Genomic DNA, 26,748 nt, shown 5'->3' with positions numbered 1-26,748 from the left:
GGCGGGCCTCAGCTTCACCCCGCACTTTGCCCGCCGCCCCACGCAAAGAGGCCGCGCCGCGGGACTGTGGTGCGTGGGTCACGGTCGCTCGCTGCAGCTGCGATGCAGACAGAATCCCGGCAAGGGGCCGTCTTCGGCCGCTGGCCCCTCCCCCTCTGCTCGCGGGGTCCCATCGGGGACGTTATGCCTGGAAACTCCTTGACCTTGATCTGCTTATGAAAGCGGGCAGCTTATTTGCAAAGTCCATGCTCAGAGAGTCAGTGGAGGAGTTGAGTCCCGCCTCCCGCTTGGGTCTGTCCCCACCCCGCCACAGGTGACCTTCCAGTCTGGCCTTGATTGCCTGCTGTGACGGGGGACTCATTGCTGCCTGAGGCACCGAAATCTGCTCCCTTGACTGTGATTTAGGTGGCCTGAGACCACCTGCCCTTCTCTGCTTCCTCTTAGAGTACGTCACGTTCCTGACACTCGGCCCCAACCTGACTGGTGTGTACATTGCCAACCACCGGCCTCTCTTCACGCACCTGGGTGAGTCGGCCGGAGGACGCCCACCGGACGTAGCCAGACTGAGAAGGTCGAGGGCATGGTCCCCAAGACGCCCTCGCTTCTGATGCCAACTGCAAGTTCAGGGGTTCCCCAGTTCACTAAGGGACTCGCGGAACGCAGAGCTGTTGTGCTCACAGTGACAGCTGATTACAGGTGCCGGTAACAGAATGAAACCAGCCAAAGGAGAGATGCCCAGGGCAGAGCCCGGGAGGGTTGCGCGTCCAGCACTGGGACGCGACATTGTGCACAGAGCACGGCCAACCCAGCGAGCTCCCCTGGGTTTAGTGTCCAGTTGGGGCTTCATGACGTAGGCATGGTCGATGAGTTGATCGGTTGCTCATGTGGATGACCTCAGTCTCCTGGTTGACTGGTGGCATGGGACCCAAAGCCCCCTAGATCACGTGTTTGGGCTTTCTGGTGCGGCCAGACCTCACCTTAAACAAAGACGCTCCCAACAGGTGACATAGGTTCCCTCCCGGAAGCCGAGGGCAGAGACCAGACCCGTCTTTGTGCACCGCCAACCTCTTTACCACTCAGGGCACAGTGGGGCTTTATTTCCAAGGATGCTCCTGCCTGACCTTTGAACCTGGAGTGGGGGCACCTACCCCGGGACCCCCGAGCCCCCGACCTTGCCCCTAGAGCCCGTGTGAGTGCGCTCGGTGAGGGAAGCAGGCCCACGGGGCTCGCCAGGTCCTGGAGAGAGGCGGGGGCCCCTGCCATGGGGGAGACTTCTGGGCTCAGACTCCTGTGCGCATCCTGGGGATGTCGCTTGCTCGCGCCAGAGACCACCGGGCCGAGACACCAGGAGGATTTGCTTACTCCCCAGGGGACTGGGGACGCCGGGGAGAACAGTCACAGATGTGGTCGTGGAGATGACATCCCCCTGGCCCAGCTGTCACCTCTCCCCCACTCCTTAAACCGGGACCGCGTCTGTGAAAGGGGCGGTGCCCACCTCTCGCAGGTGTGGGGGTGGCACCGCTGTGCTGACGGGCCGCCCTCCTCCCGCAGCAGTGAGGATCCGAGGGCGCTACATCGTGGCTGGGAACTCGAGCATCTCTGCCAGCACCACCCACCCCTCCCTGCTGGAGGACCGCCGTGTCCAGTACAGAGTGACTCTCACTGAGGACCGGCTGCCTCGCCTGGAGGAGATCCGCATCCGGGGACCCACCCAGGAAGACGTGGAGATCCAGGTGACCGGGCCAGCCTCCTCCTGGGGTTCGTTTGTCCAGCCATCGACTCACTCACTCTCTTATCTGCTCAGCGGTCATTTTGGGGGCGGGGCTAAGGGACCTTGGCTCAAGGCCCACGGAGTCCCTGAGCTCTGTAGGTGAGAGGGAGGGCTGGGTGTAGGCCTGGGGGGTGGTGTGGGGAGCGTGACAGCGGCGGGGGGGCTGGGTGGTCTGACAGCCAGATTAGAGACCACCATGGGGGTGTTCCTCCAGAAGCAGGGTGGCCCAGGGGTCAGGAGCCCGGGTTGTGGTCTCAGACGGACTCTGCAGGAACTTGGGACTTGGCCTTTCTGAGCCTCAGTTTCCCCACCTGCAAAATGGGACTGGGCAGACCTGCGTCGCAAAGCCGTTGTGAAGATTTGCTTTTCAAAACAGCATACAGCGAGCACGTGGCAGTGCCCCACACATGCGCCACGGAACGTGGCCGCCGCCACAGAGCGCGTGCTGGCCCGGGGCTCGAAAGCATCCGGAGGGCTGGGGGCGCCCCATCGTAAGGGCGGGAAGTGCGGGGACAGTGCGAGGGCCAGAGCTAGAATCTGAAAGGCCCCCCGCCAGGCTTTGCTGTCCTTGGGCAAGGACGCTGGGTTGCCCGGATTCTCATTCTGACTCTGTCACTGATGGCCGTGTGCGTCAGCCGCCCCCTGTGCCTCTGTCTCCTCTGTAGCGTGGGAGGTGGGTCACAGTCGTGCCTCCGAGGGTCTTGGGCAGGTTTAAGGAGTTGGGCGCCACTTCCTGCCGGCTCCTCGGGCCTCCTCGCCTGCTCCGAAGCACCAGCCGTGCCGGTTCCGCCCCGGGCTCCTGTCTGCTGGAGCGCCCTGTCACCCACCTCTGCTCCTTGTCCCCAGGATCTCCTTCCTGACCTGCCCCATCTCCGCCCAACCCCGAGCCCCTAATACGCTGAGCAGATCCCTGTCCTGGGTCACCAGGATTATCTGTCACCGCCCCCAAAACCGTGAGCTCCTGGGGGCCGGGGCGGTGTTCTTGCTGGGCTGTCCGCAGAGCCCGGCGTGCAGGCAGCGTCCGCCGCTGCTTGCCAAGCAGAAGAATACAGGGATGGGGGAGTGAAAAGTCGAAGGCTTTCGGGGGAGGTGGCGGGGACAGCCACCCTCAGGGAGCCCACTGGACAAAGCCTGGCGCCTGCCGTCCGCCTCACGCAGGTTTACAGGCGCTACGGTGAGGAATACGGCGACCTCACCCAGCCCGACATCACCTTCACCTACTTCCGGCCGAAGCGGCGGCAGCCCTGGGCGTGGGCCGCCATTCGGGGGTCCTGCTCGGTGAGCTGTGGGGCAGGTGAGGCCCGGGACAGGGCTCCCCCGAAGCCTGGTTTGCCCTGCCCCCCCGTGGAGGTGGCCTAGCCTTCCCCTTCCCTCCCAGGGCTGCGCTGGGTGACCTACAGCTGTCTGGACCAGGCCAGGAACCAGCAGGTGGAGGCCGCCCTGTGCGGAGGGGACCTGAGGCCGGAGGCGTGGCCGGAGTCCTGCAACCCCCAGCCCTGCCCCCCACAGTGAGTGCTGCCGAAGCTCCCGGGCGGTCGGTGTGTCCCCTGGCCTCTCCCCTGACTTGTGGGGCCGGTAGCCTGGCTTCTGGGCGTGCTCCCGTTTAGACCGGTTGTCAGTGTCCCCATTCAGCGGGCGAGGGTACTGAAACTCAGGCAGACGTGGGTGACAGCGACGCGCAGCCGCTGCACCTCGTCTGCGGGCAGCTCGTGCCCTCTCTGCGCTCCGGTGGTCCCTGCGAGATGGAGGTGGTTGCCCTACCTGGGAGCGTCGTGGGGAGACTCGGGGAGGTAACAGCGGAAGGCACCTGGCTGTCGCCGGCCCCTGGCAGGTGCAGTTGGTAGGAGCATCATGTTAGGGACAAGGCTGTCCCTGTTGGGTGTGGGGCTGGGGCAGCCACCTGCCAGCACTGTTACACAAGTATCCTCGGGCTCAGGTGCAGCTTGGGGACACATGGAGGGCTGAAAGGCTGGGCTGGCTGTACCTGCAGAGTGTCCAGGTACCTAAAGGGACACAGGGCCCAGGGAAGTGAGTCAGCTGGACAGATCTGCCTGCCTCCCACCCCATCCCCCCAAGCGAACCTGGGGGCCTGGCCAGGGCCGACTCTCTGCTCCTCTCCTCCCCAGCTGGGCGGCTGGAGACTTCGGCCCGTGCAGCGTCTCCTGTGGGGGCGGCCTGCAGGAGCGGGCGTGGCGCTGCGTGGAGGCCCAGGGCGCCGTCCTGAGGACGCTGCCCCCCGCCCGGTGTGCGGCGCTGGCCCCGCGGCCGGCCGAGGTGGACGCCTGCAACCCCCAGCCCTGCCCCACAGGGTGAGCACGGAGGGCGGGGGCGGGGCAGTCTCCCTGGCAGGTCTCGTCCCCGCACTGGGCCCTGTCCGTTCTGAGTGACTCCTGTCCCCAAGGCCTCTAGCCAGGCCTCCCCACCCTGGGTGACAGGCAGTGGTGGCCCAGAGTTCAGGGTTCCAATCTTGGAGCTCCCTCCTGTCCAGGAGACCCTGCCCTGGCCGTTTCCCCCTGCGAACTTCCGAGTCCCTGTTTTACAGGGGGACAGCAAGGACCAAGCGAAGTCACGAATGTAAATCAACAAATGTCACTTCCTCATTGCTACTATCACTCCAGGGTGCCTCTCGTCCCCTTGTGTTCAAACCGATTGGTCACTAACTGGCCGAGTGACCAGGGCAAGTCCCCCCCTCTGGGCCCCAGTCTTGTTACTTGTCTAGTGAGGAGGGGGTTGGCCTGGGTGCCTGGGGCCCACACGTGGCTCTGCACATCCCGGGCAGACATAACGATCACCATCTTTCCCGCTGAGGGCTAAGCCTGCCTCAGAACCCTTTTCGACACCGCCATTCAAGACTGTCATGTATGCAATGATTTTCTGTCCTTGATGTGGGTGATCCGATTGCATCTGGCACTGGCTCTCGGCACCTGCTGGGTGGCACGGAGCCACATGGTTATCTGGCTGGAGGCCCACCTTCGCCCCCGGAAGGCAGGGGGTGCAGGCCTGTGTCCCTGCAGCCTGGGTGCCAAGCAGTTCATCTGGCTTGGGCTTGCTTCTTTGTGGGGCCCCTTTTGGGGATCTTGGATATGGGGGAGCGGGTGCGCTGCCTCCTCCGCCGGGAGCCGGGGTGCCCCTATGGCCTGATGGCAGAGGCAGGGCCTGATGCCTGTCCTGTGCCGTCCTCAGGTGGGAGGTGTCAGACGCTTGCTCATTGGCCTGTGGAGCAGACCTGGCCACACAGAATGTGACGTGTGTGCAGGGAGCAGATGGCCCGGAGGCACCAATGACAGCTGGGCCCTGCTCCACAGACAAGCCACCTGCCCTCGAGCCCTGTACGGAGACGGCATGTCCTCCGGGCTGGGGCCATGTGAGTGAGCACGAGGGCGGCTCGGAGAACGGGGAGGACCGGTTCCCAGTGGCCTCCCAGCCAGAGGGAGAAGACTGTCCTTCTAGAGGGCAATCCAAGCATAAACAGAAACGGAGCTCAGGGCCTGGGAAGCCCCCTCCCACTGGCGAGCGGGCCGAGGGCCCCCAGAGCCTGATAGAAAGCTGCCGGCTCCCTGCCGCTCTGCCTGGCGTCCGGGGCTTGAGGCTGGGTGACGATGCTTTCAGACAGGGCCCGGCCAACCCTGTTCCCTTGAGGCTTGGACACTGCAGGGCCAAATGTGCCGGCACATCCAGCTCCGCCTCGCTCTCAGCCCCGCCCCGCAGGGCCCCCTCACACTGACGCAGAGGCCACAGTGGGCCAGCCTCCCCGAGAGGAGCAGCAGGGAGTGGTGGCCCCCGGGGTGCTGGTGACCACTTCTCTCTCCTGAAGAGATGGGGATGGGTGGGGTCAAGGGCTGGGTGCTCCAGGGTCTGGAGGTGGAAAGCCCAGAGCACCTGCTTGTTGCTTGTCCCCACAGCTGGACCCCCAGCCTCCGGGAGAGGGGACTGCATCCCCATTGGGCAGTGCCAGGCTGGGGGCTCGAGCTGCCCACGTGTGGACCCCCGTGGCAGGGCCGTGCTCCGTCTCCTGTGGCCGAGGTGAGGCCCCCTGAGGAGGACCAGTGCTCATTAGCTAACCCCCATCTGCCTGCATTTTGCCTAATTCTAAAAAGCAATCGGAGTGGCTTACGGAAAATGCAAAGTGCGTGACAGTACGACGTGTCTACACGAGACTGGGGCAGAGTGCGGACAGCCATGTAGCGTGTTCATTGGCCAAAAGATAGGGAGAGATTACAGAATCTGGCAACATCGGCACCCGAGGGTATTATTTCTTAAGGGCCAGAAGAACTGCGAGGCACGGGCCCCAAACTTAGCTCTGAGCTCCCGGCAGCCAAACCACAGACACGAAATTCATTTTAAGATCCGCGGCATTCTTTCAAACCCTAAGCGCTTGCTCGGTAAAACCTCAGCGAGTTTCGGCTGGAGACCAGAGGTTTGTCCAGAGGACCATCCTGGAGGTGGCGTGTGAGGGACCCGGCCCTAACCACGCCTGTGGGAAACACAGCAGGAGATGTCCACACAGCCATTCTCACGATGCCGCTCATAAACAGTAGGAGCTGCCACTTGTTGAGCACCTACTACGTGCCGGGCACTTTGTATCTCCCCTTTCAAAATCTTTATGCATATCTCTGCAAGTTAGGTACCAGTATGTGAAAAATCCTGGGGCTCAGAGAGGTTAAGTCCCTTGTCCAGGTGGCAGAGACTCAGAGCCATGTGGGCCTCACCTGCTAGCGCACGTCGGAGGGACACACGCGCTGGGCCCCGCCGAGCCATCCTCTTGGGGCACGGGGCCCCTTCTTCCCCTCGGCAGGCCTGATGGAGCTGCGTTTCGTGTGCGTGGACTCTGGCCTCAGGACGCCGGTCCAGGAAGAGCTGTGCGACGTGGCAAGCAAGCCCGAGAACCGACGGGAGGTCTGCCGGGCCGCCCTGTGCCCAGCCTGGTGAGCGGGGTGGGGGGCTGTGCAGCGGGCAGCAGCCTGGGTCCCTCAGGGAGGAAGGAGTCTCACCCTGGGGTGTGGCCCCCCACAGAGCCCTAGCCTTTCTTCCCTTCAGGTGGGAGACCCGAGCCTTGGCCTCGTGCCCAGTGACCTGCGGAGGGGGACGGGTGCCGCTGGCTGTGCGCTGCGTGAGGATGGACCACGGACGCACCGTCCCCCTGCCTCACTCCAAGTGCTGGCCGGCGCCCCGCCCCGGCCCCCTCGAGGACTGCAGCCCCGAGCCCTGCCCCGCCAGGTGGGCCCCTTCCCACGGAGGCAGGCAGTCCTAGGCGCCCATCCTCGGAGGTGCCATCACCACCTCCCAGTAACCTCCCGGAGCTGTGGGGCTTGATGGGACCGCGTGTAAAGCGCGCGACTGGATCTGGGATGCCGTGGGTGCACGCGGCCGAGGGCTCCTTTTTTCATCGCCTGCTCTTTACTAAGCACCTGCGGTGCCCAGGCGCTGTCCCGGTATTGGGGGACACAGCAGGGGACGAGACAGACAAGCAGCCCTGCCCTCCTGGAGCAGACTGCAAGCGGGAGATGGGTGATAACTGAGATGGGGAGAGACAGTGCGGTGGACGGTGCGGGGTGCGCTGTAGCTGATGCAGTGAGCGGGGAGGCAGGACCAGGCGGTGGGGGGCTGGGGTTCCCGTGACAGACCCCTGGAGTGCCCTGTCCCTCCCGCATTGCCTTTCGGAGACATCTGGTATTTTTTTTCGCCCTCAGCTTCCTTTTGTATAAAGTGGGTTCTCCAGAATGTCCTCTGTCCACTGGGCCAAGCCTTTCACTAGAGACGCGAGTGTGACCGCCTCCCCCCCCCGCCCCCCGAGAGAGCCTCTCTAGGCCCTTCTTGGTGTAGGGAAATGAGGGGAGCCCCTGGCTGCTCTGGGTACGCCCCTGACTCTGGTTCGCCGCAGGTGGCGGTACAAGCTGGCGGCCTGCAGCGTGAGCTGTGGGGGAGGGGTCGTGCGCAGGATCCTGTACTGTGCCCGGGCTCGCGGGGAGGACAAGGACGAGGAGGTCCTGCCGGATGCCCAGTGCCGTGGGCTGCCTCGCCCGAGGCAGCAGGAGCCCTGTAGCCTGGAGCCCTGCCCACCCAGGTCAGCAGCCCTGGGACGTCCAGAAGGTGGCTTGAGCTCCTGGTGTGTGCCGATGCCAGGCCAGGTGCTGTGGGGACCGGAGGAGGGCTCGGCGGCACAGGGGACAGTCCTCGGGGGAGGGGACTACCGGGCAGGTCGTGCTAGGCGGCAGAGCTCTGTCGGTTCTCACAGGGCTGCGGGTGTGGGAGGTCTGGGGGGCTTCACAGCGGAGGAGGCAGCACTGAGCAGAGCCTGGGCACAGCGCCCTCAAAGCCGACACGTGACAGAATAGTGCTCAAGCCGGTGGCGTCCACAGAAGGGGTTGGAGCCCAGTGGGGGAAGGGCCGATATTCACGCACCGTGTTCACAGTTCTTCCGTGATTTCTCCTTTGTACTTGTGCATTTTTAATAACACAGAAACGTCCAGAAAAGAAGGTGGCATGCAGCGTGTCCCACCAGATTTAACAGATGTTACCATGTTGCCATGTTTCCTTCACGTCTGTCTCTTGTTTTTAAAGAAAAACAGTTATCGATAAGGTTTCATTTAAATGTAAACCCTTTCACTCATTTGGGATTTATTCGGCACGTGGTGCAAAGCAGGGAGCAAACTTTATTTTTCCGAGTCACTGCCCAGCAGCGTTAGCGGAACGTCCCCCAGCTGGCTCCTTCATCGCATCGCGAAGTCTTGTGCATGTGCTGGGACCTAGACGGACGCTTTCTCTCCTCCCTGCAGTCCCATCGCCGTATCGAGTTGTTTTAACCTGGCAGCCTCACGAGCCCCGTGCACCATCTGCCTCTCGATTTCACTGCTTGTGCTAAAGTCCCTTGGCTTCGTACCCCATTTATTTTTCACATCACGTTTAGAGATGATCTGGGTTTTTTTTTACGTGGAAATCTCATGTACACACGAGCTCTGGCTCACCCTCGAATGTCGCTGTAGCCACTCTGGCCTCCTTGATGTTCTGGAACATTCCGGGAATGCCCCTGACTCAGAGCTGTCCCCTCGCCCAGGCTCGGCTCAGCGCACGGTGACAGCAGCGGGGCACGCGCGCCCCACCCGTGACGTTCCGCTCTGCTAAGCGCCAGCGTCCGCCACCACGGAGCGCTTACCTCTCTGTTCCCTGTCTCTCTCTTCCTGCTCACCCGGGGGCGGTCTGCCTCCCAGGGGACATGTCACAACGTCTGGAGACACTTTAATACATTGTCATGACTGGGGAGAGGGTGCGCCTGGCCTCTGGTGGGTGGAAGGAAATGCGGGTGCTGCTGACCATCCCCCGTGACAGCGCCGTCTGCCCAGACGTCCGTGCTGCACGGGGGAGAAGTGAGTAGGGTCCGGGGTGGGGGTGGGGGCTGGGTCTGGTTCACCGCCCGCTCCCAGCATCTAGAACAGTGCCAGGCGCACGTTTGACAGGTGGCATCGCAGGACCCCGAGGGCGGCAGAGTGTCGTGGTTAGGACCCAGGCTCCCGTGTGGGCAGCTTGGGTTCAGTCCCAGCTCTGAAAAATGTCAGTCGTCATTATTTGTTGAATGACTGCAGGTGAACATGGCAGGGCTGACCGATGTCGAGGTCTGTTTTCCCTTAGGTTGGGGCGTTGTCCCCCGTCCTTTGGACCAGCAAGCAGCTCTGTGGGTGCGAGTGGGTGTCGTGTGGCAAAGGGGACGAGAGGGGGGCACCTGGTTAAGGCAGAAGAGGTGTCTTTCCTGCAGAGCTTTCCGGTGCACTGAGCCCTGGCGGGCGGGGGGCGGGGCTCAGGCTGTACTTGGAACCTCAGTGACCTTGGAACCTGTCCTGGACGACCCTCCATCCAGTGGGGGCGGTGCCGTCTTTGGGGAGGCCCAGCCTCTCTCCGGGGTCTTCTCTTCCTGCAGGTGGAAAGTCACGTCCCTCGGCCCGTGCTCTGCCAGCTGCGGTCTTGGCACTGCCACACGCTCGGTCACGTGCATGCGGCTCCACCAAGGCCAGGACACAGAGGTGGATGGGGCCGCCTGTGCGGCTCTGGCGCGCCCGCGGGCCAGCATCCCCTGCATCGTTGCCGACTGCACCTACCGGTGGCATGTCAGCACCTGGACGCAGGTGAGCGCTACACCTGGGGCTGGCGGGGTGTGCGGCAGCTGTCCTCACACACGGGGACCCTGGTGAGCTTCGATTCACTGTGATCCCCTGGAAGGATGGGGAGAGCGGGTCTGTTGGGGAGGGGGCAGTCAGGGCACCTAGAGACGGAGGACAGCAAGGCCCAGAGACGCAGTGCAGCTGGGCCCGCACAGGCCCCGAGGTCTAGAGACACCGGAAGGTAAAGGGCAGGTGACTCAACCCCGCACCGGTCAGCAAGTGCCATTCCTTGCCCAGAACCTCACAAGGCCACAGGAAGACAATAGTAAATAGGGCTGGGTCCCCTCAGAGGCTCGCGGTGTAGAGAAGAGGCGATGCAGATCGCCAACACCTGCCTCGGTCAGAAGGACCCGGAGCATCTGGGCTGGGGCTGATGGGAGCTCGGAGCAGGGCAGGGCAGGGTGGACGCTGGGCTGCAGTGACTGACAGCACAGAGGGAGGCGGCCACGCCTCCTGATCCCTGCTCTAGGGTTTGGAGTGGCTGAGGCCTCGAGGGTGACAGAGACCTGAGCTGGAATCCCCGCTCCTCCTCCCTGTGTGACCGATGCGGGGCAACCTCGTCTGGAGAATGGGGACACGTGCCTGCAAAGATCACGGCAGATCACGCCCGGCCTTTGGCCACCTCCGGCCTCGTCATCCTCTGGCCGCGTCAGCCCGACGCCTCTTCCTTTCTCCTGCCAGTGCTCCGTCTCCTGTGGGAATGGCATCCAGCGCCGGCATGACACCTGCCTGGGACCCCAGGCCCAGGGGCCCATGCCAGCTGACTTCTGCCAGCACTTGCCCAAGCCATCGACGGTGCAGAGCTGCTGGGCTGGGCCCTGTACAGGGCAGGCGACACTCAGCCCGGTGCCCCCCGAGGAAGCTCCTGCTCCAGGCCAGACCACAGCTGCCGCTGCTGGTGCTGCCGTGGAGTGGCCCCAGCGCCGGGCCGGCCTCCTCTCCCCAGCTCCAGGGCCCCAGGAGAGGCCAGCGGAGTCCAGTTACGTTCCTTCCTGCTTTCCATGTGGGTGGCTTCTGCAGGAGGGGTGGCAGAGGCGAGTCCGCCTGGGGGAGCTAGGAATCTCCTGGGGCTCGTGGGGTAATCTCCTGGGGCTCGTCCTGCAGCCGTAGAGTTGGGACACTGGGATGGGTGCAGCTGGGCTGAAGGGCTGGGCTTGGGAGGCTGGGCTCAGGGCTGGCCGTCTCCTTCACTGGCCAAGGGCAAGCTCACTTTTATCGTCATCAAGGGAAGGTAACCTGAAGGTTTCACAGAGTCAGGCCCAGGTCTGAGGCCCAAAGCCGGGCACCACTATGCACAGCACCTCCCTCTCGCTGGAGCATCCAGAAATGGCTCTGTGCCCTGGATGATGATGCTCGACCCATGCAGCCCCCTCCCCTGAGCCGAGAAGGGTCCGCTGGGCCTACGAGGACATCGGCTCCCCTCCCCCAGCCTCCTCCTCCAGCACAGAAAGAAAGCCCGTCCTGCTGGGAATGCCCCACCCGGAAGCTCTGGTCACCTGACTCCTGCTTCTTCTCCAGGTGCCTGCAGCCGGCAGCACCTGGAGCCAACAGGAACCATTGACATGCGAGGCCCAGGGCGGGCTGACTGTGCGGTGGCTATCGGGCGGCCCCTGGGCGAGGTGGTAACCCTCCAAGTCCTCGAGAGTTCCCTCAACTGCAGCGCTGGTACGTCTAGGGCCACCTGAGCAATTGCCACCAGTGATGGGCCTACAGGTGCCAGTGAGCCTGACGCCCACACGCCCCCTCCTGGTCTGGCAGGCGCTCCGGGTGCACCCCGAGTGCTCATCAGAGTCATCCCATGACTGGGCTGGGATTGTCCCTATTTTACAGATGGGAAAACTGAGGCTAAGCGAGATTAGTCATGTTCCCAGTTCCTTAGAGTCTCACAGCCAGCATGGGGGAGGGTCGGCACTGAGCCCGGTTTACCCCAGGGCCACCGCACTGCGACCTGGGTTGGGGGTGCTGGACCCTCACTGCACTGCCCCCTCCTAGGGGAGATGCTGCTGCTCTGGGGCAGGCTCATGTGGAGGAAGACGTGCAGGAAGCTGTCCGGCTCGACCTTCCTCTCCAAGGCCAACACGCTGGTGGTGAGGCAGCGCCGCGTGCGCTCGGGAGGCGGAGTTTTGCTGCGGTACTCCAGCCGGCCGGCCCCTGGAACCTTCCACAGAGGTACGGCAGCCCCCGCGCCTCCCCCAGCTCCCCAGAGGCTGGCTGGGCAGGCGCTGCTGCAGACAGAGCCCGTCCTGATGGGGCGGTGGGCAAGGCAGACAGGGAGCTGGACCAACTGACCGGAAGAGGCAGCACCTCCCTGGAGACCCCAGCATCCCCGCCCCACAGTGCAGGGGCAGCCAGCGTGAGGCCCCGGGGTGTGCGCTGCGCCTCTTCCTCTCTGGGGATATGGAGACTCAGGCCACATCTGTACCCCGTCCCTCAGGCCACCACAGTCCTACCCACAGTCCTACACCTTGGGCTGGGCACTCAGGTCCTTCAAAATCCTTTACGGTGCTTCTGGGAGCCGCTGTCTCCCAGCCCTGTTCCCATGCGCTGTCTTCTTGGCTCATCCCCCGCAGAGTTGGTGTGTGTGCACACACCACACGTGTGCACGCTCAGGAACGCCTCATGCAGAGCATGGCATCCCAGGGACCCCTGCTTTGCTCATGGCCCCACTGGGTCCTTGGAGAGCCCTCGAGGTTGCTTTGAGGGGGGCTCACGCTCTCCCAACAGCCCAAACTGGCTGAAGATGGCCTCCCCAGCTGGGGGCGGGACACCGAGGGGCTTCCTCCCCCGCAGAAGTTTGACACCACATCCCCCGTCCTTCCGTCCCCTGCCCTTCAGGGTAGAGGCGCTAGTGCCTTATTATTATTATTTTTTAATTAATTATTATTTTTTTAGGCGAGGCAACCCTTGGTTGACCTCACAGATTGCAAGGAACTTGTCAGCTTACAATCTCTTATTTTTTATTATTTACATCTGCAGTACCTGATCTTCCTAGGTGGTCTCCCATCCAAGTACTAACCAGGCCCGACCCTGCTTAGCTTCCAAGATCAGACGGGATCGGGCTTGTTCAGGGTGGCATCGCCGTACATATGCTGCTGCCTTAGATCACAGGTGCTGAGCAGTGCAGGAGCTGGCCGCCTGCCAGTCCGCCTACCCGCCAGACACAGGTGCAGGATCAGGGGAAGCCAGGCGGCCTCCTAGGCATCCTGGCTGCTGTGGGAACCCGTCCTGCGTCAGACTCAGTGTCAAGCACTTTTATGCGTGGCTCTGCTGAGTCCTCCTAAAAGTCGCCCTACTCAGCGTGTGCCATCGTCACCTCCACTTCACAGAGGACGGAACGGACGCTCAGAGCCCTTAAAGCTTTCGCCTAGGGTCACACAGCCGGGGGGTGGTGGAGGTGGGGTTCAGTGGGGGCTTCTGCCTGGGAGCCCTGATCTTGACCAGAGTGCCATACTGCCCCCCTCACTGCTCCCTGGCTGTGAGCTGCCCTGGCCTCTGGCAATAGTGGTCTTTCGGGGACTCCTGCGTCCCTGAGGTGGTCCACACCAAGTCCATCCACATGCTCTCCCTCGCAGAATGTGACGTGCAGCTCTTTGGACCCCGGGGTAAAATCGAAAGCCCCTTGATGAGTGCAGATGGGAGGGACGCGGCGGGCTGCCGCATCTTCATCGACGTGGCTCCGACGGCCCGCATCGCCATCCACGCCCTGGCCACCCACACGGACACCGGCCCTGAGGGTGTCCCCGATGCCAGCTACATCCTGGTGAGGCTGCCGCGGTGGCGACGGGAACGGGCTGACGTTTGCTATGATTCTGGACAGCTGTTCCTAGGGACAGGGACCGGGGGTGCTGGGCTAGAGGACCCCGAGTTTGCTTCAGACCCAAAACCTCAAAATTATTAGTGAAAAAGGGGAGAAAAGAGCTTCCCCCACATCGTCACTAATCAGTGTTTATTGAGCTCCCTATAAGAGTGAGAAAGAAAAGACCTCGTCTGAGGTAGAAAGCCCGTTAATCCGAGACCGAAACATAATTTTAGAGCCTAATATGATTTTGCCAGACGAGGGGGCCACCCTCTCCCCCGTGAGGTTTCTTATGTTCTGGAACTGTCCTCTGCAAGGTATCAGCTCCTCCAGAGGAGGCGGCCTGGCTTCTGGAATCGGACAGCCCAGGGCTGAGATCCCAGCTCTGGCACCCTGGCCGTGTGTCCCTGCGCAAGGTTCCTGGGCAGGATTACAGTGCCTTGCTGATAGGGCTGTTGTGTGAGGACCGAACTCGACCCCGAGTGTAAGATGCCTTGCATTTAAGGGCCACGCGAATGCCAGCTCATTGTCATTTGTGGCCGGTCCTTCGGGCTGCCCCTTTCTTCCCAGATCCGAGACCTCCACAGCCTGAGGACGGCGACATTCCGAAGGCAGCAGGCGCTCTACTGGGAGTCCGAGGGCAGCCAGGCTGAGATGGAGTTTAGCCAGGGCTTCCTGGAAACACACAGCCTGCGCGGCCAGTACTGGACACTGCGCGGGAGCGCAGGAGCCGGGCAGGGCCCTGCCCTAGCTTCCTCTCCAGGAGCATCCCTCGGTTGACCCGGGGGTGCAAAGGGTGCCTGCCCCCAGTCCTGGAAGGGAAAGGAAGGAACCTGACGTTGATAAGCACCTATTAAATGCCTGGCCAGCCTCGGAGCGCTTCCAATTTGAAATCCCTCCGTTCTTAAGTATCACTTTAGCGCCTCTTCCAACGTGCAAAACGCTAGCGGGAGGGGGCACTCTCCGGAAGGGCAGCGCCCAGCCCCTCGGGTACCAATACACGGAACGCGCGGTCCGACTAGCGTTTTCTTCACAAAACCCTTCCGAACCTGGCTTGAACCCACCCCGCCCCTCCCCTCAGGGCACGGCAGGGATTTCCTGGGCGTGGTCAAGCTCTAGACTCGCTCCTGACCTGATCGAACCTCTGTCCACTCCCGGCGCTGTTCCTCCCAGGAGAGGCAACTTCCCAGGAGGAGTCACGACTGGGCGCTGAGGCTGGACTACCTGTTAATGCTCTGAGAAGTCTCGCCCCTGTGCTAGTCCCATCGGAAGGATTTCTCCACCGGGGGGTCCTGCGCCGCCAGAACCCGTCCCCTGTGCTAAAAAGCACGAGCCCCTCGGGCGCGGGGCTGCGAGCTTTGCTTCTGTGCTAATAAACGCCGGCGGGTCCAGCGTACCGCTGTGTGGCCCGGCGGGCCCCGCCCCCTATGCTAATGAGCGCGAGCCCCTCCGGCGTACCTCGCCGGGGCCCGGAGAGCCCCGCCCCCTATGCTAATGAGCGCGAGCCCCTCTGGCGTACCTCGCCCGGGCCCGGAGAGCCCCGCCCCCTATGCTAATACGTGACCGCCTCTCCCACAAGGCAGTGCGCCGGCCGACGCGGCCGGCTGGGGAACCCTTTGTGCGGGCGGTGGGCTGCGCCAGATAGCGGCACCATGAGCGGCTCGGGCGGGCCGGCGGTGTCCGTCAGCTCCGCGCTGCCCGCACAGGAGGAGGGCATGACGTGGTGGTACCGCTGGCTGTGTCGCCTGTCGGGGGTGCTGGGGGCCGTATGTGAGTACCGGCCGGGGCGAGGGGGCCCGTCCGGCCGCCCGCCGCGCATGCGCGCCCGACCCCGCCCCGCCCCTCGCGCGACCCCGCGGAAAGGGTTCCGAGTCGGGCCGGGGTCGGCGGGGCACGCGCGGGGGGCGGCAGTGGCAGGGGCGGCCGCGGCGAGGGCCCCGGCGGTTGCTATGGTTACCGGCCGGCGCCCGGGGCTGCTGGACCTCGGGGCTGGGCTCGCGGGTCTGGGGTCGCTCCAGCCGGGGACGTGAGCTCCCGCGGGGAGCGCCGAGCTCGTCTCGGCCCGGGCACTGCCCCTCCGCGCCTCGGAGCGTGAGGACAGCGCGGGACCTTCCGAGATGGCCCGCGGGCCGTTCGCCAAGGGCCGGCCCGGCCCGGCCCGGCCCAGCCGCGGGCAGCCTCGCCTGCGGACCGGCGCGGGTGCGCGGGTGGGGCTGCAACCTTTGCGCGAACGTTGTTTGTAAGTGGGCGGGCGCGGGTCTGGCCAGATGCCTGCGGGTCAGGTGCTGCCGGAGGCCAGACAGGTGGTTCCCAAGAGAAAGCTGGGTGGTGAGCTGAGGGAGGCGGCAGCTCCTGTGGGTCCTCACTGTGCACTTGGAGGCCGCCGCGTCCCCTGTGCCCTCCATTCTGCCTCAGCCACCTTTCATTTCCCCTCCTCCCCCAACCCGTTCCCGTCACACGCCCCATCTCAGGGTTCCCGGGGAGTCCGGCTGTTTTAGCACAAACTCTCCCAAAAGAACGGAAGAAGGCAGATGTACAGAAGTAGAAGATCGAATGGCAAGTCTGCCAAACGAAACCTGACTTGACTTGAATGGTCCGCTCTCTCTTTTCCGCTGCCCTCAACATTGTGGATGGACCGCAGGAGTGGGAGAGGGCACGGCCAACGTCTTAGGGAGCGGCCAGGAGGTCCTGCAGGATTTGAACAGTGCCTGCCTGGCACAGAGGGCTGAGGCCAGGCAGGGCACCCTGGTCAGATCTGCCAGGAGGAACATGTTTTTAGGGTCGCCTTCCAGCCCCACTGTCCTCCCGGGTGAGAGCGGGTAGGAAGTTCAAGAGTGCAGGGTTAGGACGGTGCTGCTCTGTCAGGGCACGCCCTTACCCAGAGGTGGCAGTGGGACAGGCCCTCCCCCAGGTCACAGAAAGGCCCCGTCCCTGTCACTGCCTTCAGAGCAAGCACGTTTTTGACTTTGTTGGAGAGATGGGTGGGCTTGAGGGTGGGCTTTAGATACGATCCTCTCAAGTTGGGTTACTGTTTCCTGGCAGATCTGAGTGGGGGTGCTGTGGGGAGTGACAGCGGTCGGTGGGGACAGTGGGGAGGTCCTGACTGCGACCTGTGAGCCCTCGCCCGCCCTCCGTCTGGGAGTCAGCCGCCCTGCCGACTCCCTGGGTAACCCTGTCATGCCGTCCAGTTCTGTGCTTCTCGGAAGTGGGGTACCTGGGCCACCTCAGGAGCTCATCCTGTTGGGCTACAGTGAAGGTCAGGAGAAACTTGTGTCTTCGCCCTGAGGTGCTGGTCAGTCTCCCCTGCAGGCTTGGTGGGCGGAGGTGGTGGTTATGTAAACACCAAATACAGTTGACTCTTGAACAACACAGGTTTGAACTGTGCTCATTTGCGGATGTTTTTCAAAAAACAGACGGCCCTTCGTGTCCCCGGGTTTCGCATCTGCGGATTCAGCCAACCGTGACTGAAAACAGTTTTCGATGCACGGTCGGGAATCCGCGGATGCAGAGGGCTGACTGCGTGGGTCCCTGCTGCTTTGTAGAAGGGACTCGAGCATCCGCAGATTTCGGTACCCACAGTGGTCCTGGAACCAATCCCAGGCGAATGCCGCGGGACGACTGTAAAGTTTTGGGGGAGTCCAGAGTTATACTCAGATTTTCGGTCGCCGGGGGGTCAGCTTGCCTAAGCCTGCGTTGTCCAGGGTTGACAACGCGGGCTTGGGCACTCCAGGGTAGAGTGCAGAACATGCAGGGGTTTTAGGGGTGAAGCCGGAGTTTAGATGAGGGTTGTGCTTCTGGCTGGTCCCTCAGGGGAGGCGGTCATTCTGGGTCCTAACAAAACTCGGTGACAGTAGCTCAGGAAGAGAGGACTTCTCAGGACACCTCCCTCCCTGAGCTGTGGTATCGGAGACTCTGAGGGGACATCTCCAGCCCTTGAGTGGTAAGAGACTCCTGGCTGGGTTGAAGCCTGGTCCTCCCACAAGGTTGGCCGTGGGTAACACAGTGGGGGTGGGGTCGGAGCTGGCGGCAGGGGGAAGGGTAGGCCGCTGCCAGGTGAGACTGGCACAGGTAGCAGGCAGGCGGAAGCAGCACTGTCTCGTGGACACTGAGCGTCTGTGGCCCTGCGGAACCTGGCTGCCTGTATGGGAACGTGACACGCCCAGGAAAATTACACCTGTCGTGGGGGGAGACATGGGGGGCTTACCAGGGCAGTCCCATTGCGGTTCCGACTCACTTCACCTGGGTCCCGCCCCCGCCGTGGCCTGCTATCTGCCTAGGGTTTCACGGGAAAGCAGGAAAGTTCCAGGCGGGGCCGGGGATCGGGTGCGCGGCAGCTGCTGCAAGTTTCATGAGCTGGTGGCTGATCGCTGCCTCGGCGGGCCGCTTCCTGCCGGGCCGGCTGTGGCTGGGCTGGGCCCTGGACCTGCTGGGCAGGCTCCCGGTGTCCTTGATGAGCCTGGACTGGAGGCGAGTGTCACAGACCTTGCCCGTAGGATGCAGTTGGGAGGGGCAGGCGAATCTTCACATTTGGGGCATTGGAGAAGCCACTTTCAGGGGCAGCAGAGGACGTACCCCTCCCCACCATGGCCCCTTGGTATTTCAGAGGTGGGAGACTAAGCCGTGGACTCCTCTGCATGCAGGAGAGAAAGCAGGCTTAAAAGGTGCAGAGAACGTACCCACCCAAAGCCACTCGACTAGTGTCTGAGTCACAGCTGGACTGTGACCCGGGCCTGCCTGGTCCTGATATCTGGACGAGAGGCGCAGCCCTCGTCCCAGGCAAATCCAGCCCGCATTTTCCAAGCCAGAGGCCCGCGTCGGTGGCCAGCCTTGTGAATGGGGGCGCCTGCCCTGGCTTGAGGCCTCGAGAGACATTCTCTTTCTCATTAGAACCACCGTGTCACGCGGGTACTGGTGCAGCCGGGGATCAGAGGGCAGGCTCCCCCAAGACCCAGAAGAGGGGGGATGAGTTGCCTTCACAGCCTTGCTGAGCTCCGAGAACCCGCCGCACCTGTGCTGTGGGGCTTGGGGCAAGCTCCTGCGTCCCCACCTGTGACGTGCAGTGGCTGCTTTGGCCTGACTTGTCTCGGATGGCAGAGGGGAGGCTTCTAGGTGCTGTGAGGAAGGAGTCTCACGATTTCACACCGTTTCCCCAGCCCAGGCGGCCTTCCCAGCAGGCTCTGGCCCGTCCTCCCTGCTAATTCCTGCCCTTGTCTCTTGCTTTCAAGCCTGCGCCATCTCCGGCCTCTTCAGCTGCATCACCATCCACCCTCTGAACATCGCGGCTGGCGTGTGGATGATGTGAGTAGCCGTGCGCCTGTCCCGCCTGGTGGGGTTTGGGGCCACTGCAGATCTTCACCTCCTTTATGCCGATCATGTTCACTTTCCCTGATCCTCAGTAAGACTGGGGCCGGGGGGACGCCCTTTATGGGGCACAGGGCTGAGGCCACAAATGTTTTCTGAGTGTCCACTGAGTCAAGCTCTACAAGCACCAAGCCCGCTGCCCTGGGCCTCGCCTCTGGGAGCTCCCGAGGCCATCAGGGCCAGCCAAGGACTGAGTCGGAAAGCTGGTTTCTGATGGGGTCGGAGTCAGGTGCTGGGGTCTGGAGATCCAGCTCGGAGGTGGGCAGTGCCGGCCACAGGGCAGATCAGAGGTGGCGCGCGATCGGGCAGTTAGAACACCCTAGATGAGTTCCTTGCCCACCTCCTGCCAGGGTAGGTCGATCCCATTGGAAGGGAAGGGCAGGCTGAGAACTGGCCAGTGCGGCTGTGGCTGCATCTGACCTCCACCCACACGGAGGGGTGTGTGGCTGTGCCCCCAGGGTGGTTTGTGCCCACATGGGGCTTGGTCTGGGGAGAGCACAGAGATGGACAATATGTGATCCTCCCCTCAGAGAATTCGGGCCAGCGGTGAGGCCTGGGGGCTTGCCACGGTGGAGACACAGACCTGTGCTGGCCAGGGGCAGTGGAGATGGGTCGACAAAGGCCCTGGGCCCTTGGATGAGAGATGTCGGCCAAGCATGGGGGTGGGGTCACAGTGGGGGGCCCGCTGTGGGGGAGGCTTGGGGGTGCAGTGGAGTTGTGCAGAGTTCCTGCAGTCTTGGGGGGGCACAGTGGGCTATTGGGGCACCCTGAGCCTCCGTTTCTGTCAGACGAGGGTAATGAGGGCGCTTTCCCCAGGCCTGGGACGGATGGACGGGCCCCGTGTCTGACTGTGACCCAGTCACAAAGGACACAGAAGCTGGAGCAGACACCCTCAGTCTTCCGTGGCTCAGCTGTCCCCAGGCTGGACACGGGGCTGCACAGAAGGGCTCAGGCTTGCCGGGGGAGGGGCTGCGTCAGTCCTCGGCCACACTCTGCTCTCGGCTTTCGTTGCGGGTGTGCCACTGCCGGGGACAGTGGCGCTGGTGATGACGCGCCGTCCGTGTGGAGGGACTTGCCGCCTGCTGGCAGCTGTGCCTGACGCAGGTGTCTCCTCCGTCAGAGGCCCGGGTCCTTCCCTCCGGGACGGTTGGCTCAGTTAGGGAGACGGGGTGCGGGGTGGGGCAGCGGGGCGGCGAGCTCGGCGGCGGGGACTCTGCGTCGGGGAGCGCGCCCCCAGTTCGTCAGCTGCGCTGTCCCCCCCTTGCCCCGCAGCACAAACGCCTTCGTCCTGCTGCTCTGCGAGGCGCCCTTCTGCTGCCCGTTCATCGAGTTTGCGAACACGGTGGCGGCGACGGTGGACCGGCTGCGCTCCTGGCAGAAGGCGGTCTTCTACTGCGGGTGAGGGCCGCGGGCCGGGACGCTGGGGGGTGTGGCCTCGAGGGCCCCCAACTCGGTGACCCCAAGGGCGGTGGTGGCGCCGGCCCGGACCACGGGCCAGATGCGCTTGTTCACTGTCGGCGGAGGCCTCGCCGGGGTTCTCGTGCGCCGTGTCGCTGGCTGGCGGCCGTCCACGGGAGGTGCACGCGCCTCGTGGCGCCGCGTGTAGTGGAGAGACACAGGGAGCAGCTGGGAGCTGTTAGGCGCGGCTGGTGTGTGCGGGCTGGGCGTGGGGTCGGCGCGCCGCGGGGCACGAAGCACCACCTTCCGAGCGCACACCGCTCACGATCCCGTCTAGGCGCGAATCCAGTCTGTGCTGCTTCACGGCCGAATCACGAGACTGAGCTAATTTGAGGATGTGTTTAATGCATAGAAGCTTCTAGCATAGTGCCTGGGGCCTAGGAGGCCCTCGGCAGCCCTGGCAGCAGCGGCAGCCGCAGTGACCGTTGCTGTTGCCCAGGTGTCTTCAGAGGCGATTGTGCAGGTGCTGACGGCAGACGTCCCTCCCCGCCTGGAGGCCGCGCGTGTGGCCAGCGCACGGGCGTGTGCTTCGCCGCAGCCGCCCCGCGTTTCAAACAGGATCACACGGCACTGCGCGACGTCGGGTCCTATGCCTTGGTCTTTATGTTTCCGATGTATTGTTAAAACGCTGACCGTAATTTACATTCGTTAAAAATAATTTGGAAAATAGAAAGAAAATGGTCACCCAGAGCCCGGCCCGTTAGCACTGCGACGTGTGCCATTTCACCGTGTCTTCAGGCGTCTTTCTAAAACCTGTTTCCTACACAGTTATGACCGTCGTAAATAAATTTGTGTTCTGCTTTTTTCCCATTTACTATCATGGTAAAAACGTTTCATTATCACCACAAAGACTTCACGAGAGTGTTCTTTGTGATAGGAATGTTCACTTAACGGCCACGGCCCGCTCTTCTGAGTGTGTAAGGTGGTCTGCGTGAAGCTGTGACAGATGCGTGTGAACTGAAGCCTCCTGTGTCGCTGATGGTTTCCTTAGTGTTTCCAGGTGTTTCCAGGTGCGGGATGATTCGGTCGAAGCTTATGATCACTGAAAAGGGGCCAGCGTGTGACTAAACTGCTTCCCGGAGGGGATCTGCTCGCCACCCCGCCCGCCCAGCGGTGCTGTGAGCCTGGTCGAGGGCTGAAACGCATCTCCGTCTTTTTCACTGACGGCATTTTCTTTGTGAATATGGTCTGGTTTACTTTTACCTGTTGGCGTCTCAGTGTTTCAGTTAGTAAGTTCTGTGTGTTTCTCTAATTAAAGGCTCCTTAATCCTTTGTTACATTTTCTGCAAATGTTCTTCCGGCCTATTGTTCGCCTTTGATTTGTCTTGACGGATTTTTCCCCGCAGCCTTTCCTTCCCTTTGTGGTTTCTATTCTTTTATCACCTAGAAATTTTATAACTACAGTTGACCCTTGAGCAACGCGGGGGTGCGGGGTGCTGACCCCGCGTGCAGGCAGAAATCCGCGTATAACTGGACTCCCTGAAAACGTAACTGGTAATGGCCTCCTGTTGACCGGAAGGAAGCCTGGCTGATAACATCAACAGTTAATCCGGGTTTCGTACGTTATCTGTATCATACGCTGTGTTCTTGCGATAAAGTCAGCTGGAGGAAAGAGTGTTAAGAAAATCGCAGGGAAGAAAAAGCGTGAATACATTTGTAGTGTTGTATGTGTTCGTTGAAAAATCCACATTTAAGTGGACCTATGCGGTTCCAAACTGTGTCGTTCAAGGGTCACCCGTTAGTGAAACCTCTGGTCACATGTCCAGCCACGGGGGCTTCTGGTGGAGTTCAGCTGGTCAAGTCCCATTGCCCTCCCCTCCCCTCCCCTCCCGCGGCCGCTGGCCGCTGGCCCGGCGTGTCTTCTCTGTGCTGGGTGTGAGGGCGCGGTGGGTGGGAGCCTGGGCAGCCTTGGGGGTGCTGTGCAGGGTGGAGCCTGGGCAGCCTTGGGGGGTGCGTGTGGTGGAGCCTGGGCAGCCTTGTCCAGGAAGTGGCAGGACAGAGTGCTGGTCCTCGAGCCGCTGGTGTTTCCCCAGCCCAGTTAAGCCCAGTTCCTACCACTGGTCTGGAAATCCCAGGATCAGGGGGTCAGCCCGAGGATGCTTCAGCCAGGGTGGACCCGTGCCGCTAGGTGGCGCCAAGCTGCATTGGGACCAGACAGCCCGCGAGCTAGCTGCCCATGCCGTGAACCTTGCCGTGACACCCCGGGTCTCACGTGGTTTAATCTTTGGGATCTGTCTTGCTGAGGTGTGGCTGGTTTTACTGGGCTAAGAGCCAGCATTTTAGTGCTTTCGCTGTTCCAGGCAGCGTGTTAAGCAGTTAACATGCCTCGTCTCTTTTAATCTCAAACTCTGAGGTTTGGTCCGCACTCCACAGCACGGAGAGTGGGCCTCACGAGGTCGAGTGACTCGCCCACAGTCACAAAGCTGGTAGGGGACTGAAGGGACACGGGGTCTTCTGGTCCGCCTGATTTTATGAACAGTGGGGGGGGTCGGGCCGTCTCGGTGCTGTTCAGCCCTCTTTTGGATGACAGATCTTTACAAAAGCCTGATGAAAGCTTGGGGTCTTCCCCCCGGAAGATGCGCAGAATTTGGCAAACAAGTTTTCAGGTGTTTGAGGACGGAGCGAAGCCCGGCTGTGCATCTGTCCCAGCTGGTCTCTGGGGATCCTGCCTGGGGAGGGGGCTGGGGCGAATCTGGGAAGCCCGGAAGCGGCATGGCGGCCACGGGGCGGGCGTGCCCCCTTGACCTCTGCTTCTCCCCCAGGATGGCCGTCGTTCCCGTCGTCATCAGCCTGACCCTGACCACGCTGCTGGGCAACGCCATCGCCTTTGCCACCGGAGTGCTGTACGGACTCTCCGCTCTGGGCAAGAAGTGCGTCTGCCGGTCCCAGCCCCGGGGAGGGCTCTTTGCTTCCTGCCTCCTGTGCCTCAGTGCGGAGGGTCTGGGAGTGGCCCTGTTACTCAGTTGTGGAAACTGAGGCACAGAGGTCGTCAGCGACTCATCAGCGTCTTCAGGGCGTTCAGCCCTAGGGAACGAGCAGGGGACTCACAGCCTTCCTGGCCCAGGTGTTCCTCTGGCAGCCTCTGGCGGGGACGCCAGACACGGTTCGTGAGGCCTCTCCCCATCCAGGGCCACACCTGGCTCTGCAGCTCCCCGTTCCCTCAGAGTCCACACGGAGGCTGAGGGATCCCAGGCAGCCTGCGCGGCTCTCAGAGGTGACGAGACATGTCTTGGCCACCGTAACAATAGGTCTCTGGAAACCAGAGGGCGTAGTAGGTTCTGCCTGCAGGTCAGGCCTGGGTCACTGGCCAGGAGTCAAGTAGTGGCTGGGAGGGCCGTGTGCCTGGGGACTGTCCCCGGTGTGACGCTGACTCGCTCTCTCTGCAGGGGCGATGCAATCTCGTATGCTAGGATCCAGCAGCAGAAGCAGCAGGCGGATGAGGAGAAGCTCGCAGGGACCCTGGAGGGGGAGCTGTGATGGGGTCTGGGGGCCCTGCCCTCCCCGCTCACCCTCCGGTTCTGCGTGAGCACGTCCAGGAGGGGCGGGGCCTGGCGGGGCAGCCTGGAGCGGACAGGTCTGGCTCCCCTCAGCTCCGGCACCCGGCCCTGCACCCGGAGCCCTGTCTGCCCCCGCTCCAGATCGGCGTTTCCTGGCCCTGAGCTGGTGCCGAGGTGCTGAGAGCCGTGACCGGCAGCAGGGAGATGGCGGCACGGGCCGTGGGTGGATTTCCAAGCTTCCGCAACGGGCAGAAACGTGGGGACCTGCTCAGAGCCCGGGGGGCGCCCCCGGAGATGGGAGTTCTGGCTCCAGGTGGGAGGCCTGGGCATCGGCCGGAGCCTCCTGTGTGCTGAGCCGCTGGGCCCACCCCGCCCACTCGTCGTCAGGGCGCAGCAGTGTCCTGAGGGCCGGCTGCTGCCGCCGTGGCCCCCAGCCGCTGGGTCCTCCGTGGGAGCCCCCCGTGCTCCCAGGGTGCGCCTCGAGCACTGGGAGCGGAGCAGCCGCAGACAGCTGGCGGGAGGGCGCGCCCTCCCAGCGCCCTGGACTCCAGGGCGGACCATTTCAGGATCCCACAGCCCGGCGGGCCCCAGGCCCTTCCTGTTCCTCTCGCAGGCCCTGGTGCTAAGGAAGTGGGGGGCAGGCGCTCCTCGGCCAGCAGGGCCACCTTTCCGGCGTGGCCCTGCCCTGTTAGCAAGGGCCGGGCTTGACCACTGCTGCTTCCCTGCAGGCCTGCCCCCCTCCCTGTCCTCAGGGAGCCTCCTGCCTTTCAAGAGAGGGGCAGAGACTGCTGTCCCCAACTGCCCTGGGTGCCAGGCCACCGGGAAACAAGGCCTGGGGCGAGGGGCAGGGAGTGTGGAGAGCTGGTGACCTCATCTCCCCCAGGCTCCCTCCTTGCCCGGCCCATCCTCCCACTCGGCCTCGGCCCGCTGGCTTCTCTGCCTGGCTGGCCCTCGGCCGTCGGGCGTGTCTGATAGGGCCTGGCTGGGCCCGGCAGCCCTGGGCAGAAGCGGGTCGCCGTGGGGAGTGCCCCGTCCAGGCCCAGCTCCTGCTCCTTCGCAGCCCCCAGGCCGCACTGTCCTGAGCCCCAAGAGCTCAGGGTTCTGCCTTGCTGTGTCGAACCCGGCCCCAGGGCGGTGCCTCGGCCTTGGCTGCCCACAGGGGCCTTTCATCTGCAGCTGTGGCTGGGAGCAGCAGGTGCCACCTGGGGACATGTCAGTGGGGTCTTGGTTAGCTGCGTCCCACCTGGGACCCTGAGCGGGCTGAGGGCCAGGGTGGCAGGGCATGTCAGTGTGGGTGGTATGATGGGACACGTGCCTTCAAGGGTCCTCGGGGGCCACCTTCTCAGGCCAGTGCTGGTTTGAAGGGCTGTGGGCTCAGGCCAGGGGGGCTGTGTGTGTGTGCGTGTGCGTGTGCGTGTGCGTGTGCGTGTGCTCCCGTGTGTGCTGTGAATAAAGACTTGCCTACCTCCCAGGAGGCGCAAAGGCCCGATCACCGCTCTCAGCTCGTTCTTACCGAGGAAGGGGAACTGGTTGGTGGGGCCCAGCCCTCCAGCGCCCGCCCCAGAGCCTCACCGACGGATTTCCTGGCTGCGTGTGTCAGGGATGGTTGTACCTCCCCCCATGAGGGGACTGGGTGGTGCCGGGGGGCCAGAGGCAGCGGCAGAAGGCCCTCCATCCCATCTGTCACAGGCTGGAGTGGGCAGGTCGCTTGCCCACGGTTCCCCGTAAGTAGCAGGAACAGTCCTGGGGCCGCGCCCCTGTTTCCTGTGGGAGGCCCGCCTTGCACGGACCGCCTCTCTAGGTGGCTCCGGGGCGGGGGGGTGTGGGCCACCAGGGCCCACTCCCGCCTTCATGCGTCTGGACTCTGGTCTGGACTCTGGTCTGGTCCTCGTTTACTCCCGGTGTTTAGCTTGGATGTGGAGCGATGCAGTGTGGCGTTGGTCTGCTCGTTGGTGTGCTCTGCTTGGGACCCGCCTGCCGGTGCCATAAGCGGGTGGGAGGGATGCCCGACCCCACCTCAGCCGAGCGCCTGGGAACAGCTGCCATTTGCCCGGGACCGGCTGCGCAGGGCCAGCTCCGCAGCCGGCTCCCCCATAGGCTGTGCGCATTCTCCCCATTGGATGGTCGGGGTGGCAATAAAGGGGTGTTGCCGGGGCCGTAGGCTGGAGGTGTGGGTCTACCCCGGGTGCTGGGGGCCACCCTGAACACCTGGCTCTCCAGGGCCACAGCCCAGTTCCTTTATTTTGGTAAGTAGGGTAGACACGGTGTGCAGACGGACACTTGAGGGCCCCTTGTTCCCGGAGATCAGGCTGCTGCAGGATTAGTACTTGTGCTGAGTCCTGAGCCCTGGCCCGTGGGCGTCCAGAACATTCCCTGTGGCGTCCGCAAGCCCTCACGGGCGTAGATTTCCACCTTCCTACCCAGAGCCAGGAAGCCCGTGGAGGCTCAGCGGTCAGAAGTGGTGACGTGATGCTGTTCCCGGGGGGGCCGCTCTGCCACCTCCAGCCCTGTCCTTGCCGCAGCCCTGCATGAGGGCATCCTCTGTGCTGGTGTAAGGAGCGACGCCCCAGGTCACCCAGCAGGGCTTCGTCCCCAGACCCAGGGCCGCGTGCGCCCCTCCAGCCTGAGGCTGCCCGTCCGGTCCAGAGCGCGCTCGGCGCTGGCCTGCGCCTGGCCAGTCCTGCTGTGCCCTGGCTGGCGGCAGCTGCTTCT

The 26,748-nt window shown here is 63.2% G+C and overlaps 3 protein-coding genes, 1 long non-coding RNA gene and 1 pseudogene across 8 annotated transcripts in view; 2 read left to right on the top strand and 3 right to left on the bottom strand.

Moving 5' to 3' along the window:
- The window catches only part of ADAMTS13 (ADAM metallopeptidase with thrombospondin type 1 motif 13), a 32,643-nt gene extending 17,877 nt beyond the window's left edge, over window positions 1–14,766 (top strand). The window contains exons 17-32 of one of the 3 annotated variants that reach the window (XM_039858782.1): window positions 445–525; window positions 1,555–1,733; window positions 2,930–3,065; window positions 3,150–3,279; window positions 3,898–4,080; window positions 4,955–5,135; window positions 5,674–5,794; window positions 6,567–6,696; window positions 6,809–6,988; window positions 7,653–7,835; window positions 9,684–9,888; window positions 10,606–10,903; window positions 11,443–11,589; window positions 11,917–12,093; window positions 13,497–13,684; window positions 14,291–14,766. In XM_039858782.1, the coding sequence (XP_039714716.1) occupies window positions 445–525; window positions 1,555–1,733; window positions 2,930–3,065; window positions 3,150–3,279; window positions 3,898–4,080; window positions 4,955–5,135; window positions 5,674–5,794; window positions 6,567–6,696; window positions 6,809–6,988; window positions 7,653–7,835; window positions 9,684–9,888; window positions 10,606–10,903; window positions 11,443–11,589; window positions 11,917–12,093; window positions 13,497–13,684; window positions 14,291–14,500 (2,729 nt within the window). In that variant the 3' untranslated portion in view covers window positions 14,501–14,766. Of the gene's footprint in view, window positions 1–444; window positions 526–1,551; window positions 1,734–2,929; window positions 3,066–3,149; window positions 3,280–3,897; window positions 4,081–4,954; window positions 5,136–5,673; window positions 5,795–6,566; window positions 6,697–6,808; window positions 6,989–7,652; window positions 7,836–9,683; window positions 9,889–10,605; window positions 10,904–11,442; window positions 11,590–11,916; window positions 12,094–13,496; window positions 13,685–14,290 lie in introns of all 3 variants that reach the window. The other 2 variants (XM_039858781.1, XM_039858783.1) reach the window with 2 other exon arrangements.
- Window positions 12,892–13,010, bottom strand: LOC120599854 (uncharacterized; annotated as a pseudogene).
- Window positions 13,600–15,294, bottom strand: LOC120599718 (uncharacterized). Its single transcript, XR_005651970.1, has 2 exons — window positions 14,853–15,294; window positions 13,600–14,532 (listed from the first exon to the last, which is right to left on the bottom strand). It is a non-coding gene; the product is annotated as an uncharacterized LOC120599718 (long non-coding RNA).
- On the top strand, window positions 15,288–24,197 carry CACFD1 (calcium channel flower domain containing 1). 3 transcript variants are annotated; one of them, XM_039858787.1, is made up of 6 exons: window positions 15,288–15,490; window positions 18,946–19,018; window positions 20,354–20,479; window positions 23,070–23,145; window positions 23,302–23,409; window positions 23,926–24,197. In XM_039858787.1, exons 1-6 carry the CDS (start codon window positions 15,373–15,375, stop codon window positions 23,947–23,949), a joined length of 525 nt encoding a protein of 174 aa, XP_039714721.1. In that variant the 5' UTR covers window positions 15,288–15,372; the 3' UTR covers window positions 23,950–24,197. The 3 variants fall into 3 exon arrangements, with proteins under 3 accessions (XP_039714721.1, XP_039714723.1, XP_039714722.1); XM_039858788.1 differs by lacking the exon at window positions 23,070–23,145 and having other exon boundaries at window positions 15,290–15,490; XM_039858789.1 differs by lacking the exons at window positions 20,354–20,479; window positions 23,070–23,145 and having other exon boundaries at window positions 15,289–15,490.
- Window positions 24,198–26,249: 2,052 nt separating this feature from the next.
- Window positions 26,250–26,748, bottom strand: part of SLC2A6 (solute carrier family 2 member 6) — a 10,190-nt gene continuing 9,691 nt past the window's right edge. Inside the window, exon 10 of the mRNA XM_039858785.1 lies at window positions 26,250–26,716. Coding sequence (XP_039714719.1) covers window positions 26,489–26,716 — 228 coding nt within the window. The 3' untranslated portion in view covers window positions 26,250–26,488. The remainder of the gene's footprint in view (window positions 26,717–26,748) is intronic.

The sequence above is a fragment of the Pteropus medius genome, unplaced genomic scaffold, assembly GCF_902729225.1.
Source record: "Pteropus medius unplaced genomic scaffold, Ma_sr-lr_union100, whole genome shotgun sequence".
In the NCBI taxonomy this organism is placed as follows: domain Eukaryota; kingdom Metazoa; phylum Chordata; class Mammalia; order Chiroptera; family Pteropodidae; genus Pteropus; species Pteropus medius.
This window is presented reverse-complemented; position numbering and strand designations above follow the sequence as displayed.

What these genes read in the sequence shown, in the direction of transcription:
- CACFD1 (XM_039858787.1), top strand. Translation starts at nt 15,373, where the DNA reads ATGAGCGGCTCGGGCGGGCCGGCGGTGTCCGTCAGCTCCGCGCTGCCC. An exon ending in GCGGCTGGCGTGTGGATGAT is followed by an intron (nt 19,019 to 20,353) that starts GTGAGTAGCCGT and finishes CTTGCCCCGCAG; the next exon opens with CACAAACGCCTTCGTCCTGC. An exon ending in TTTGGCAAACAAGTTTTCAG is followed by an intron (nt 23,146 to 23,301) that starts GTGTTTGAGGAC and finishes CTTCTCCCCCAG; the next exon opens with GATGGCCGTCGTTCCCGTCG.